General features: G+C 50.7%; 1 protein-coding gene across 1 annotated transcript in view; it reads left to right on the top strand.

Annotated features, from left to right (window-relative positions):
* Positions 1-1,315: 1,315 nt before the first annotated feature.
* Positions 1,316-13,758, top strand: part of ABCF2 (ATP-binding cassette, sub-family F (GCN20), member 2) — a 14,936-nt gene continuing 2,493 nt past the window's right edge. Inside the window, exons 1-11 of the mRNA XM_010857239.1 lie at positions 1,316-1,467; positions 2,174-2,376; positions 6,779-6,991; positions 7,640-7,822; positions 7,906-8,077; positions 9,217-9,312; positions 10,572-10,674; positions 12,132-12,227; positions 12,370-12,489; positions 12,581-12,670; positions 13,032-13,142. Of these exons, the coding sequence (XP_010855541.1) occupies positions 2,217-2,376; positions 6,779-6,991; positions 7,640-7,822; positions 7,906-8,077; positions 9,217-9,312; positions 10,572-10,674; positions 12,132-12,227; positions 12,370-12,489; positions 12,581-12,670; positions 13,032-13,142 (1,344 nt within the window). The 5' untranslated portion in view covers positions 1,316-1,467; positions 2,174-2,216. The remainder of the gene's footprint in view (positions 1,468-2,173; positions 2,377-6,778; positions 6,992-7,639; positions 7,823-7,905; positions 8,078-9,216; positions 9,313-10,571; positions 10,675-12,131; positions 12,228-12,369; positions 12,490-12,580; positions 12,671-13,031; positions 13,143-13,758) is intronic.

The raw sequence follows: 13,758 nt of genomic DNA on the forward strand, positions 1-13,758 counted from the left end.
TCAATTTTCCCCAGAGCACAGAGTGCCTCATTCCTGATCTCTGTCCTGAACTCTTTTCAAGGTGTGTGGATGCTCCATGACTGCAGTAGCTAGTGACCTCATCGTTCTAAAACCGGATGGTGAGCAATAACTTTCAGTTGGCATTCTTAACTGTGAGCTCCGTGAGACCAGGGAAAGACGTACCACCACTGCAACTCTAGTATCCAGCTATGAGTCACACGTTGGTGAGTTAGTCTAGGAAAAGGCATGCTTAAAGGCCAAGAGGTGTGAAATGGCATGGCTTACCTCAGAAACGCAAGTAATTAGATTCTGCTGGAGCATCAAGTTTGAGAAGGAAAACTAATTCTATGAGGAAGTGAAGTGAGCTCACTTTTTTTAAAGGGTCGGGGGCTCTACTTTTGGATCAGGTGCTTCGCTTAAGCCGAGGAGCAAACTGAGATTTGCCGTTTCCAGTGCCGGAAATAACAGCTTCCTCTGCTCCCCCTAGCCGTGTCCCTGTGGGAGGCATTACTGATCGGAAACCTGGAGAAGTATTTGATAGACTACAGATTTAGGATTTGCTTACTGCAGGCTATGAGAAGCCCGTGAGGGGTTTTAAAACTATGAAAAGTAACGAGGGGGAAGGAAGAAAGAAAAAAAACTAACGGGCAAGTGACGTTATTAAAGGTAAACTCCGAAGTCTTGATTTTCACTTCAGGGCTCTTCCCATCAAACTTACGGACCTTGGATGGAAACTTAACAAGTTCTGCAGTGGATAGGCAGAGCAGCGACGATTCAGGAACAACGCTCGGCACCGTCTAAAGTTTGGTTATCACTGGACCAGCCTCTAAAGCTTCGGTTTCACGGAACGAGGACGCCTTTCCTTCACGGAGGGATAATTCTGTTCTTCGCATCCTCTTGGAAGCGATGAGCGTTTTCCCGGCCCTCTCTCACCGGTCGGCTCACCTTTCCTTCTCCTTCTCCTCCTCCTCCCCGCCCCGCCCCGCCCCGCCATTGTTTCGACCCATTGCAGCCTGACGCCTGCTGGGAAGTGTAGTAGCTCGCCCTGCTGTCTGAGCCGGTTTGGCGACCCTGATGAAGCCGGTAGTTCCGCATAACCCCTCAGCTATTCCAGCGGCAGGGGAGCCAGGGACGGTCCAGCCGCTCCTCTGAGGAGCAAAACTGGGACTCGCCGCTTCCGGAGCCCGAAGCGGACCGCTAGCAGAGAGGGCTCTGGGACTCCAGTCCCCCTCAGCCGCGCGCATCGTGATGACGTCACTCCGGCCCGCGAGGCCCCTGGGATCCGCGGTAGTTCTCGAGGAGCGGGTCTCAGGTTCGGCAGCGGTGGCCGGAGGACGACACTTCCCAGGAGTCTGCGCGGCGGCGCGACGAGAGCCGCGCGAGGCCGTGATTGGCTGGTGAGCCGGCCGCACGCGGAGGAGCTCAAGAAGCCGCTCTGTTGCGACAGAGGCCGAGCGGCGAGGCCCAGTGAGTTGGGGGAAGGGGCGCTGGAAGGAGGCGGGGGCGGGGGAGGGTGCAGGCCGGTGAGGGGGTGAGGCGGAGGGGGGGGACGAGAAGAGGGAGGAGGGACTGGGCTGGGATGGAGGCGACTGCAAGGGAGGAAAAGGGGCCAAGAGAGAGAAGCTGACGGGCGGAGGCTGGGGGAGCTCGGAGGGGTGGTGGTGGGTGGCGAATGAAGAGACTTCGGGGGGTACTCGACAACGGGGGGTGGGGGGAAGACGAGGGCGCCCGGGGAGAAGCTGGACTCGGCGGCCGGGTGGTGTGGATGGGGAAGACGGGGAGGAGGCCTGAGGTAGACGGGAGGGAGGAAGCCCGGGAAAGTGAGGCGGCCGGCCGGAGCGTGGAGCGCCAAGTTGTGGGGAAACTGGAGACCGGGGACCTGTGCCGAGGGGCAGAACCCGGTCCCTCAAGTGGAGGCCCTGAAAGGAGGAGCGTCTTCAGAGCGAGGCCGTGGGGATTGGTGGACAAAGCCCTGAGGGAAGAGCTGGTGAGATGGGAAGAGCGGCAGAGAAGCCGAACTGGCTGGAGACATCCTGACAAAAGTTGGAAGCGACTTTAGGCTGGGGCGGAGCTGGGTAGCAGAAGCTTGCTAGGAAATTCCTGAAACTGATGGAGCACAAGGCCCAGGCACTGTGCGGAAGTTTAGAATTTGGGGGTGTTTGCCTTCCTTCAGGCTTTCTGGAAGAACAGTAACGGTTTCCCTGTGGTTCATCACCATGCCCTCCGACCTGGCTAAGAAGAAGGCAGCCAAAAAGAAGGAAGCTGCCAAAGCCCGACAGCGGCCCAGAAAAGGACATGAAGAAAACGGAGATGCCATCACAGAGCCACAGGTGGCAGAGGAGAGAAATGAGGAGGCCAATGGCCGAGAGACCACAGGTGAATAGAGGGAGAGGTGGGTTCCTGGGATGGTTGCTGGGACCCAGTGGATGCCCCTGCTGGAATCTGAGTCGGGATGCTGGAGATGCCAGAGAGTGTATCTGGTGCCACAAACTTTTCATGATGAACCGAACCAGTAGGGTTGGAGCTTGATCAAGGAAACTGAACACAGTTCTCACATACACAGTGGCAAGCAAATATGAGAGTTGTTGTGCTGCCTTGCTGCCCTGTCTTCTAGATTTGCAGGTCAGGTCCCTGCCCCTTTCTGAATTTTCATTTCTACACATGGAGGCAGTGTGCCAGGCTGTTTGCCACCTGATACCCTTGTCCTCCTGGGGCAGTGACTGTACCAACAAGACAGAAACATATGAATTGTTTTATGGGTTTTTCCTGGGAAAGAGATGTGTTTCTGTTACAAGCGCTTCTCAAGTATTAGACACAAGATCACTGAATACTGAGGCACTATAAGCATGGGCTTTCCTCTGATAACTTGCAGTCTAGATGGGGAAACAGGGAAGTGTGTGATAAAGAATATTCCAGGCTCTTGGTTGTCTATGCCAGCCTTCTTCCTTGCTCCTAAAAGCTTTCTAAACAGGCCTTCTCTATTGTCTACTGTTGTCCCTTGAATAGTCACCACATTTCTGTCCACTTACAAATTGAGGTTCTTATACTCTAATTTTTATACTAGCTACATTTGACATTTCTTTTAGGGCCCAGCTCAAGGTGGTAAAATCTTTCCCTGTCAAGCCTGACCTCAATAATACTGCTATTCACTATATCCCTGTACTATCTATCCAGGGCTTCCCTGTGTCTCAGATGGTAGAGAATCTGCCTGCAATGCAGGAAACCCAGGTTCAGTCCCTGGGTCGAGAAGATCCCCTGGAGAAGGAATGGCAACCCACTCCAGTATTCTTGCCTGGAGAATCCCGTGGACAGAGGAGCCTGGTGGGCTACAGTCCATGGGGTCACAGTGTCGGATACAACTGAGCGCGTGCGCACGCACACACACACACACTATCTCTAGGGTTGCTTTTTCTTTGGCCAGTACCACACGGCATATGGAATCCTAGTTCCTAGACTAGGGGATTCAACCCATGCCCCCTGCAGAGGAAGTAAGGAGTCCCAACCACTGAACCTCCAGGGGAGTCCCAGCGTTACCTTCATTTTATCTCTCTCTCCATCTGAATTGTTTGATCTTTGAGTGCAGGGACTGTGTCTTAGGTAATACTTCTTTTTTTGCATGATTACCCTTGCAGACAGAGATACTAGGTAAAGTAGCAAGAGGAGAGAATTATTCATGCAAGTTGCAACAGAGATAGGAATTCCAAAAAAAACAGGGTCTAAAATGATTGTGAGGAGAGAGTTAAATGGTAGGAATCGTCTCCAGAATACGAGTTGTGAGGGAGGACTGTGTGGTCAGGTCAGGCAGCCTTCCTTCCAGCCAGGGCAGCGGGGAGATTTTCCTCCTGGCCAGGGGAGCAGGGAGATAGGTAGGTAAGAACGGTGGGAGGGGACAAGAGGGCTGGTTTGTGATCTGTTAAGTAGGGCTCCCTCTAGGCTCTCAGGGACAGGGGTTAAGCCTCAATTCTGTAGTACTTTCTGGATGAGTTGGAAAAGTAGACAACCGAATCCCACTTTGAGACTCTTGTCCACAGTTCCCATTACAAACTTCTTTGCCCTTCTTCCTAGAAAACCAGAATTTGTCAGGGCAAACCCAGCTGTACCACCCCTAACTCAGTCATAAGGGAGCTTTGGGTTTCACCCTGCTTCCTCAGGGAGCTACTGTTCTAAAATATAAAATCTGGGTTTTTTTCCCAGCTTTCTCTCTGAAAATATTTCTTATTGCCAGGGACCCAGGGTCATTTCTGCTTTCATAACTAATGGATAATCTGTCCTCTCTCACAAGACTGGGTCTGCTCTCTTCTCTGAGTTTGGAATTACTTAATTCTCCAACCTGGTAGTTACCATTGCTACATGGTCTTCTTTAGGTAGTGAGATATGGAAAGATCAAGAAATATCAAAGAAAGTGACTTCTGACAAACTACTCAACCTTTCGAATGTGAGACCCTTTAGGATGGGTACTGGAGTTCATCTGGTCCCCTTGTTTGGGAAATGAATAGAAAGGGGCTGCTTGTGAAGTCTACAGTATTCCTTCTGATAAAGTTTATTCCAGAATCCTTTCTCCCATTTATTCAGTGCTGTTCACTTATCTTTTGAGCCTGTTTTCTAGGATGCTATAGGCCAAGACAGTAAGGTATAAGTCTTAAAGCTCAGGAGATGATTTAGGTCATAGATGCTGTAAACTGGATAAGTGAAGTCACTCAGTCGTGTCCAACTTTTTGCAACCCCATGGACTGTAGCCTACCAGGTTCCTCCGTCCATGGAATTTTCCAGGCAAGAGTACTGGAGTGGGTTGCCATTTTCTTCTCCAATAAACTGTCAAAGATCAAGAGAAAAGTTGTATAGCTGTGTCTCGGTGTCTGCTGGGGTTTGGTCCCAGGATCCTGTGGGTACCAGAATCCACAGATGCTCAAGGCTGCTACATAGAATGGCGTATGTAGTCTTTGCATATAACCTGGCACATCTCTAAATTACTTACTGTACCTAATACAACATAAATACATGAAATAGTTGCTAGTGTGTGGCAAATTCCAGTTTTACTATTTGGAACTCTCTGAAGTGTTTTTTTTTAACCCACATTTGAATTAAACATGATTTTGGATGCAGAACTGTGGATACAGAGGGTTGGCTGTGTAGCTTTCCTTTCATTTTGATCTTCTTGCCTGAGCACATGGAGATACAGTCCAGAGATCGGCAAACTTTTTCTGTAAAGAGCCAGATAGTGAATATTTGCAGCTCTGTGGCCCATTTGGTCTCTGATGCAGCTGTTCAGCTTTGCCATTGTGGTGGAAAGCAGCCATAGACAACATGAAAATGTTGGGTGTGACTGTCTCCCAATAAAACTTTATTTACAAAAGCAGGCAGCTGGCCAAATGTGGCCAGCCTGTTTTATAAGCCACCCCCTCCCAGGCTAAGAACGTCTTTTACATTTTTAAAGTGGTTATGTTTCAAATGGTAATGGATGTACCTACGTAATAGTTGTGATTTTGCTACTAGGGCTATAACCCTAAAATATTTACCATCTGGTCCTTTAAGAAAAAGTTTACTAACTCCTTGCTGCCAAGTCGCTTTAATCGTGTCCGACTCTGTGTGACCCCATAAACGGCAGCCCACCAGGCTCCCCCATCCCTGGGATTCTCCAGGCAAGAATACTGGAGTGGGTTGCCATTTCTTTCTCCAATGCATGAAAGTGAAAAGTGAAAGTGAAGTCGCTCAGTCGTGTCTGACTGGCAGCGACCCCATGGACTGCAGCCTACCAGGCTCCTCTGTCCATGGGATTTTCCAGGCAAGAGTACTGGAGTGGGGTGCCATTGCCTTCTCTGTACTAACTCCTTATCTAGATCATAAACTTCTCTCTACACTGTCTTCTCAAGATCTAGAACAAGGATTGGCACAAAATGGGGCTGTGAAAAACCTGGTGACTCAACTGTGTAGAAAGACTTTTTAAATTCCTCTTCTCCATCAGAACTGCCCTGGACCCCTCTGTATTTTCTCGTACTGGTTCCTTCCAGGCAGTATAGCTTCTTGGAATTAGCACCTGGAAACTCTCTAGGTTGTAGAGGAAGAGAGCTGCACCTCTGTAGCATCTGCTTTCTCTGGGGCATTGATACTAATTTGGGGGCTTCCCTGATGGCTCAGTGCTAAAGAATCTGCCTGCCCATGAAAAAGACACGGGTTCGATCCCTGGGTTGGAAAGATCCCCCGGAGAAGGAAGTGGCAACCACTCCAGTATTCTTGCCTGGGAAATCCCATGGACAGAGGAGCCTGGTGGACTACAGTCCATGGGGATCACAAAGAGTGAGACGTGACTCAGCGACTGAACGACAGCTAATTCTTTAATACACACTCATAGAGGACGATTTGGAGTTCTAGCCATTGCTACCATGCGTCATATCATCTAAGAACAAGAGAAGTTAGAATTAAAAGGACAAGTTGTGAAGTAAAAAATGTCCATGAAAGCAGGATACCAGGGCCGAACTACATGTAGTGTACACCCTGTTAAAGCTTGTGAAACATCTGAGTCAGCTCAACCTGATCTTCAGCCCTGGTCCTTCAGGACACGCATTCAGCCTTTGGATTTTTATGTGTTAATACGTGGTAACTTAAAGAAGGGCAAAAGCCACAAATGCCCAAGCAGGGGCCTGAGCCCTCAGCCTTCACAGTAAAAGTCTGATGCCCTTCTGACTGAGCCACCCAGATGCCCCAAGATGTGCCTTTTTGTGTAAGAGCTTAGCATGGCTTACAGCCCTCTTCCCAGATTGCTTTTCTTTTCTGTCCCCAGAAGTGGATTTGCTGACCAAGGAGCTGGAGGACTTCGAAATGAAGAAAGCTGCTGCTCGAGCTGTCACTGGCGTCCTCGCCTCTCACCCCAACAGTACCGACGCCCACATCATCAACCTCTCCCTCACCTTCCATGGTCAAGAGCTGCTCAGTGACACCAAACTGGAATTAAACTCAGGCCGTCGCTATGGCCTCATCGGCTTGAATGGAATTGGTGAGGCCCTTGGAAAGCAAGGTGGGAGGTATCTCTTCTTGGCTCATCTGTTGCTCAGCAAGTGTTTCCTTAGCACCAGCTGTGTACAAAGCTGGGCATTTGCAATATGGGTGGGAGCCAGATGTGCCCACCTACCCATACAGAGTAGTCATGTGATAAGTACCACGTGAGTCATTGCAGGCAGTAGGTGCTGGAGAAGTGGGTAGGAGCGGGTGGGAGTGGTGTGTGAAGTGTCTGTAGGTGCACAGACTTCACAGAGGAGGACTGGGACAGGACCTGGCAGAACCGTGTCCCACGGAGGGGGCAGTCATAGGATTTCAATGAATGAAAGGAAAGAAAGGACTCAATAAACAGGGAGGTCTTAGTTTGACTGGAAAAGATTGAAGGCGGGAGAAGGGGATGACAGAGGATGAGATGGTTGGATGGCATCACTGACGTGATGGACATAAGTTTGGGTAGGCTCCGGGAGTTGGTGATGGACAGGCGAGCCTGGCGTGCTGCAGTCCATGGGGTCACAAAGAGCTGGACACGACTGAGCGACTGAACTAACTTGGTTTGACTGGAGTGGAGGGACTGATGTGGGGCAGTGACAGGCAGAGCTGTGGTGAGCGTCCCCTTCTCTGCCTGTTTGTCGCCTGCCCCTCTCAGGAAAGTCCATGCTGCTCTCTGCTATTGGGAAACGTGAAGTACCCATCCCCGAGCACATTGACATCTACCATCTGACTCGGGAGATGCCCCCTAGTGACAAGACGCCCCTGCAGTGTGTGATGGAAGTGGACACGGAGCGGGCCATGCTGGAGAGGGAGGCTGAGCGGCTGGCTCACGAGGACGGTAGGGCTCCGGACCCAGGGGCATGGGGTGGCTTCTCCCCGGGAAAGGCCCCAGGAGCCTCACTGGCCATGCACCATCCACAGCGGAGTGTGAGAAGCTCTTAGAGCTCTACGAGCGGCTGGAGGAGCTGGATGCCGACAAGGCGGAGATGAGAGCCTCGCGGATCTTGCACGGACTGGGTTTCACGCCTGCCATGCAACGCAAGAAGCTCAAAGACTTCAGTGGGGGCTGGAGGATGCGGGTTGCCCTTGCCAGGTGCGTCTCCCCCACCTCCGCCCTCCGTGGCACCCTGTCTCTTCTCAGGGTTGAGTGCTGTCTCCCACAGAACTGTTTAGAACAGGGGTCGGTTGTCAGTCTGTGCCAGATACCAACAGTGTGGATGGGCGGGGGTGATGTACATGAGCTAAAGAGTGAGCTTCCTGACCCAAGTGGTCCCTATTGGACTTGGGCGCTATGTTCAGGAATCCTAGGGCCAGCTCTAGGTAAATGGGAGGATGGGTCTGTCTCTTTCCTCTCGACTGCTCTCCCCCCCTGCTTTTTGGGCTTCAGCCTTTCTAATTCTTGTTGTATAAAGATAAACTATTAGGCAGCCACTAGGGTATCTGTCCTTCTTGCCTCTCTTGACCTGACCCGGAACCAGTTTCTGTAGGCCGTCATTTCCGCACCAATCCCCCAAGAAGTCCCCAGTCACGTAAGTGGTTCCCTCCCCCACCCATCTCTGCGCAGAGCCTTGGGGAGGCTTGATACACTGCTTCAGCAAGGCTGCGTGAGTGTGCCCTGGAACATAAGAGCCTTGGTTTCATGAGCCGGCAAGGAGTTGTAGCCTCAGATTCACTAGGCAGCTTTTACACACAGGGATTTCCTGGCCTCTTCGCGTCTGTGCTGGAGTCAGACGTCCGGAAACCTGGTTTCTAAAAAGCGCTGCAGATGTGGTGACCGCAGGGGTGGGACCAGCGCTGTCCCCTTGTTCCTCCTGCTTGAGATGCCATCTAAGAAAAGAACATTCTTGGGCCTCTTTGCTAGAGTCTCACAAACCCACCAGTTAGGTTTCACCTGCATGCTTTTTAGCAGTGTACTTTTTCTGTATCCTTTTGTGTATCCCAATGGTCACCAACCTCAGTGTAAGAGACTTGTAGACTCAAAAGGAACTTTTACAGCCTCACGTCCGAGCTATATCTTCCCTCTGCTTCCCAGTTCTATTTTCTGCTCTTTAACCCCCACCCTTCATCTTTGGTTTCTCTCCTACTTCTCACCTTTTGTCTGAGGTGTAGACCCTAGAGTTGATTTCAGGACTCAGCGCAGGCCTGACCAGAGCTGCAGGTGGCAGGCAGGCCGTCCCCTCCTGTGTAGCACGTGGTAGACTGAAGTGGTTCTGTCTCCTTTCCTGTCTTCAGAGCCCTCTTCATTCGACCCTTCATGCTGCTCCTGGACGAGCCCACCAACCACCTGGACCTCGATGCTTGTGTGTGGTTGGAAGAAGAGCTAAAGACGTAAGAGGCGGGGCTGGGGGGAAGGGGCAGGTCCTCAGGGAGGGGCTGAGCAGAGTCCAGGGGAGATGACACCCAGGCCCACAGTGACACTAGAGCAGTGAGCAATGGAGCGAAGTGAGGCCAGAGGGAGACCAGACTGAAGAGGTGGTGGCCACCTTTGTTCTTGTTTAGTCGCTCAGTCGTGTCTAACTTGTTACGACTCCATGGACTCTAACCCGCCAGGCTTGTCTGTCCGTGGGATTTTCCAGGCAGGGATACTGGAGTGGGTTGCCATTTTTTTCTCCAGAGGATCTTCCCCACCCAGGGATCAAATCCATGTCTGTTGCATTGCAGGCTGGTTCTATACCACTGAGCCACCAGCAAAGCCCAGTAACCGTCTTTAGGGCAGGCCATTTTGTTAGCTTTTGTTTAGTCTTAAATATATGAATTTGTTTTATTTTTTTTTCCTATTATTTAAAGTATAACATCTTTATTAAAGATAATATTTTTTCTTAATTGTATTTGTATCATATTAAACAAGGATCCTTATATAAGATCACGATGCAGTGACAAAGAGAAAAATAGCCCATATGGCCGTGGTCCTTTGCTTGAGAGCCAGATAACCTGGAAAGTTGCCCCAGTTCTAGAAGAAGGCTTTCCATGGTCTCTTCAGTGACCTGCTACCTTTATAAAAAGGAGTGGTTTAGTTGCTAAGTCATGTCTGACTCTTGTGACCCCATGGACTGTAGCCTGCCAGGTTTCTCTGCCCCTGGGATTCTCCAGGCAAGAATACTGGAGTGAGTTACCATTTCCTTCTCCAAGCCATCTTCCCAACCCAGGAATCGAACCTGGGTCTCCTGCATCACAGGCAGATTCCTTACCAACTGAGCTATGAAGGTAGTAATATGAAAAGGAGAGCCTGGTGATTTTTACTATACCCATTCCAGTTCTCTTCTGGCTTTAAATGTGTTTATGGGTGCTTGTGCACACTTTTGATTTTACCATCACTATTACTGCCATCTCCACTCCATTCTTTTGAAAGTTAAAACAGAAGTTTGAGGAATTTCGACTGCCTCGCCACACTTTGAAAAACGTCTAGTGTCCTTATACACAGATTGAGCACTGGCAGCTCAGAGCTGGGAATTGGCCAGGAAATCTAAAGGACGCTCAGGCATAAGGGTGGGAAAGGATGAAGGTGTTTTGGGCCCGACGTTCAGCTCCCCTGTTGTGAACTGTCTACCGTGTTGAGCTCCTCCCTGATTGGTTCTCTGGCTTTGCAGTTTTAAGCGCATCTTGGTCCTCGTCTCCCATTCCCAGGACTTCCTGAATGGTGTCTGTACCAACATCATTCACATGCACAACAAGAAGCTCAAGTATTACACGGTGAGTGGGCCCAGCTCCTCCGCAGTGCCCTCTGTGCTTACCCGTTCCGTGAAGTTCTCCTTTAAAAAAAAACTGACTTAGCAGCCCTTTTCTACCTATTGCTATAAAAAGATGTGGACAGGGAGTTCTGCAGCCTGTTTTATTTTAGTCCAAAAGTAATTGCTTTCAGGCCATAGGCCATGGATTGGCAGCCTGTGCACAGGGTGTATGTTTGCCTTATGCAGAGAGGCTGCCTCTTCACGGTGCCCAGGCAGGCCTTGCTGCCCTCTGCCTTCTTGAGTAGCTGCTTATGAAAAATAGAATTCCTCTTTATTCATAGTTGTACTCACCAGAGGAGTGTTAATAGTTCTTACATAGTTTTTCAGAAATTTCACATGTACTTGCAAGCATTTGTAAAAAATTTTACGTACCTATACCATGATCCTGTTGGTTGAGTTTAAATTTTAATATGTCTTAGACAGCTTTCCGTATGAGTATATTTAAATTGCCCCCTTTTTTTTCCAGTGACTGCATGGTATTGCATTGCGTGGCTGTCCTGTAACTTATTTGTCAGACTCTGATGGATGTTTAGCTTGAGTCTGGGTATTTTCAGACAGACACCATGGAAATCCATAGTGCAGGGTTTGCTACTGCTAAGTCACTTCAGTCGTGTCCAACTCTGTGGGACCCCATGGACGGCAGCCCATCCGGCTCCGCCGTCCCCGGGACTCTCCAGGCAAGAACACTGGAGTGGGTTGCCATTTCCTTCTCCAATGCATGAAAGTGAAAAGTGAAAGTGAAGTCGCTCAGTCGTGTCCGACCCTCAGCGACCCCATGGACTGCAGCCTACCAGGCTCCTCCATCCATGGGATTTTCCAGGCAAGAGTACTGGAGTGGGGTGCCATTGCCTTCTGCCAGGTCCTAAATCTGACTGGTCTGGTGTCTTCCCACCTGGAGGCAGTTCTTGTGGCCCACCTGGGGCTTCAACCTCTCCAGGTGGGGAGGGGATGCACGTGCCCTTGGAAGGCTGTGAGCCTCTTGATGATCAGTACGACAGTGGTTTTCAGGGCTCCTGCCTGGGCTGTAGATGTCTTTATGGCTAACCCGAGGATTTAGTCTGAAGCCCTGCTCTAGGAAGGAGAGGCACATAGTCTGAAAAGACCTCAGCTTCTAAATTCAGATATGCTTCTTTTTTTTTAATATTTATTTATTTGGCTGTGTTGGGTCTTAGTTGTGGCATGTGGGATCTAGTTCCCTAATGATGGATCAGACCCGGGCCACCTGCATTAGGAGCTCAGAGTCTTAACTGCTAGACCAGTAGGGAAGTCCCAGAATATGTTTCTTTAATGCACTTCCTCTTCCCCCGCTGCACCACCTCATAGCCAGGGCCAAGTCAGGTGCCATCTCGAACACCCCCTGAGTGAGGACCCAGGGCCGAGGCTAGCGCTGCCCATCTCACCCGGTGCGTCTTCTTGCAGGGTAATTACGATCAGTATGTGAAGACTCGGCTGGAGCTGGAAGAGAACCAGATGAAGAGGTTTCACTGGGAGCAGGATCAGATCGCACACATGAAGGTAGGGTCACGATCTCCTCCTCCGAGAGAGCTGACGGAAGGCGTCTGGGGAGGTGAGGGGGCTAGAGAAGTCCTTTACCCTCTTTTCAGATGAATCACGGGGTACCTGCCCACACGCAAGCCCCCTCTCTGCACTCTTTCAGAACTACATTGCTAGGTTTGGTCATGGCAGTGCCAAGCTGGCCCGGCAGGCCCAGAGCAAGGAGAAGACGCTACAGAAAATGATGGCATCAGGACTGACAGAGAGGGTTGTGAGCGACAAGGTAGGGTCTGGTTGGGTGGAATTATGTGGCCTAAGGTGAGATGGATAAGGAAGGACCTGACTTGATAAACACCTCTTTATCCTCTTCTTAGACGCTGTCATTTTATTTCCCACCATGTGGCAAGATCCCTCCACCTGTTATTATGGTGCAGAATGTCAGCTTCAAGTACACGAAAGATGGGGTGAGTACTTGGGTGTGGTTGGGAGGCTGGGGTACATTGTATGAGGTGTCAGCTGGCGAGGAGAGCGTCCTGTTTGCTGACCACATCTACTAACCCTTGTGGTGCTGGGGAGTTTCCAGACCTGGCAGCCTGGGTTGCCTCACTGAGAGCCTTAGAGGAGTGGGGGTCCCCTTCAAGTACTTGGAGGGGACATTGCTCAGCCGCACTGGTGGGTGGAGGCAGTGGTAGGGGGCTGCCATGGAGCTTCCTTCCTCCTCACTCCCGCCGCCTCTAGTGGTGACTGGGGGCTCAGCGAGATCGCTCTGCCAGTTGTATTGATCACCCTACCCCTGGGTCTGTTTCTCTCCCCCGCCCCCCTCAGCCTTGCATCTACAACAATCTAGAGTTCGGTATCGATCTCGACACCCGAGTGGCTCTGGTGGGGCCCAATGGAGCAGGGAAGTCAACTCTTCTGAAGCTGCTAACTGGAGAGGTATGGTGCCAAGTCGGGGCGTGGGACTCCAGCATTAGATGCCAGTGTGTCAGGGCCGGGGGACGGCATGCAAGGGCCACTGGTCTTGGAGGGCCTGCGTGCTCTCATGACGAGTGAGCCGTCCTCTGGGGGGCGGGTCATCACTGGCCAGAGTGATGTTTGGGGCATTTTCTTAGAGAAAACTGGGAGAAGGAGTGCCTGTGTGAGAGAGCCTGTGAGAGACAACCCAGGCCTGTTCTCACCGTCTTCCCGTGTCTTCGTTCAGAGCATTTAGAACACAGGAGTGGCTCTGCATTTAGAAACGTCTTTATTGTAGAAAACGTATGTTGGACCCCTGCGAGTCCTCTGTCACAGTTCAGTGCAGGGGATAGTAGTCCTTTAATAACTACCCAGTGGATCATGTGGTGTGTGTCTCTGCCTCCCCTGAGAACATCTGTCTCGGTGTATTTTCTCCGAGTGGCCAGAAGAGCAGTTTGTGAGGTGGTGGTGCAGGTTCTGTTTTGGAAGTTGTAGGAGTCTTGGTTGGTGTGAACGTATGTTTGCTTCCTGTCTGCTTCTGACCAGGTTTCCTTGTCTGTGTGCTTATCTTTCCACGGTCTACTCTTTTTTTTTTTTT

Source organism: Bison bison, unplaced genomic scaffold, assembly GCF_000754665.1.
Source record: "Bison bison bison isolate TAMUID 2011002044 unplaced genomic scaffold, Bison_UMD1.0 scf7180017864379, whole genome shotgun sequence".
In the NCBI taxonomy this organism is placed as follows: Eukaryota; Metazoa; Chordata; class Mammalia; order Artiodactyla; family Bovidae; genus Bison; species Bison bison.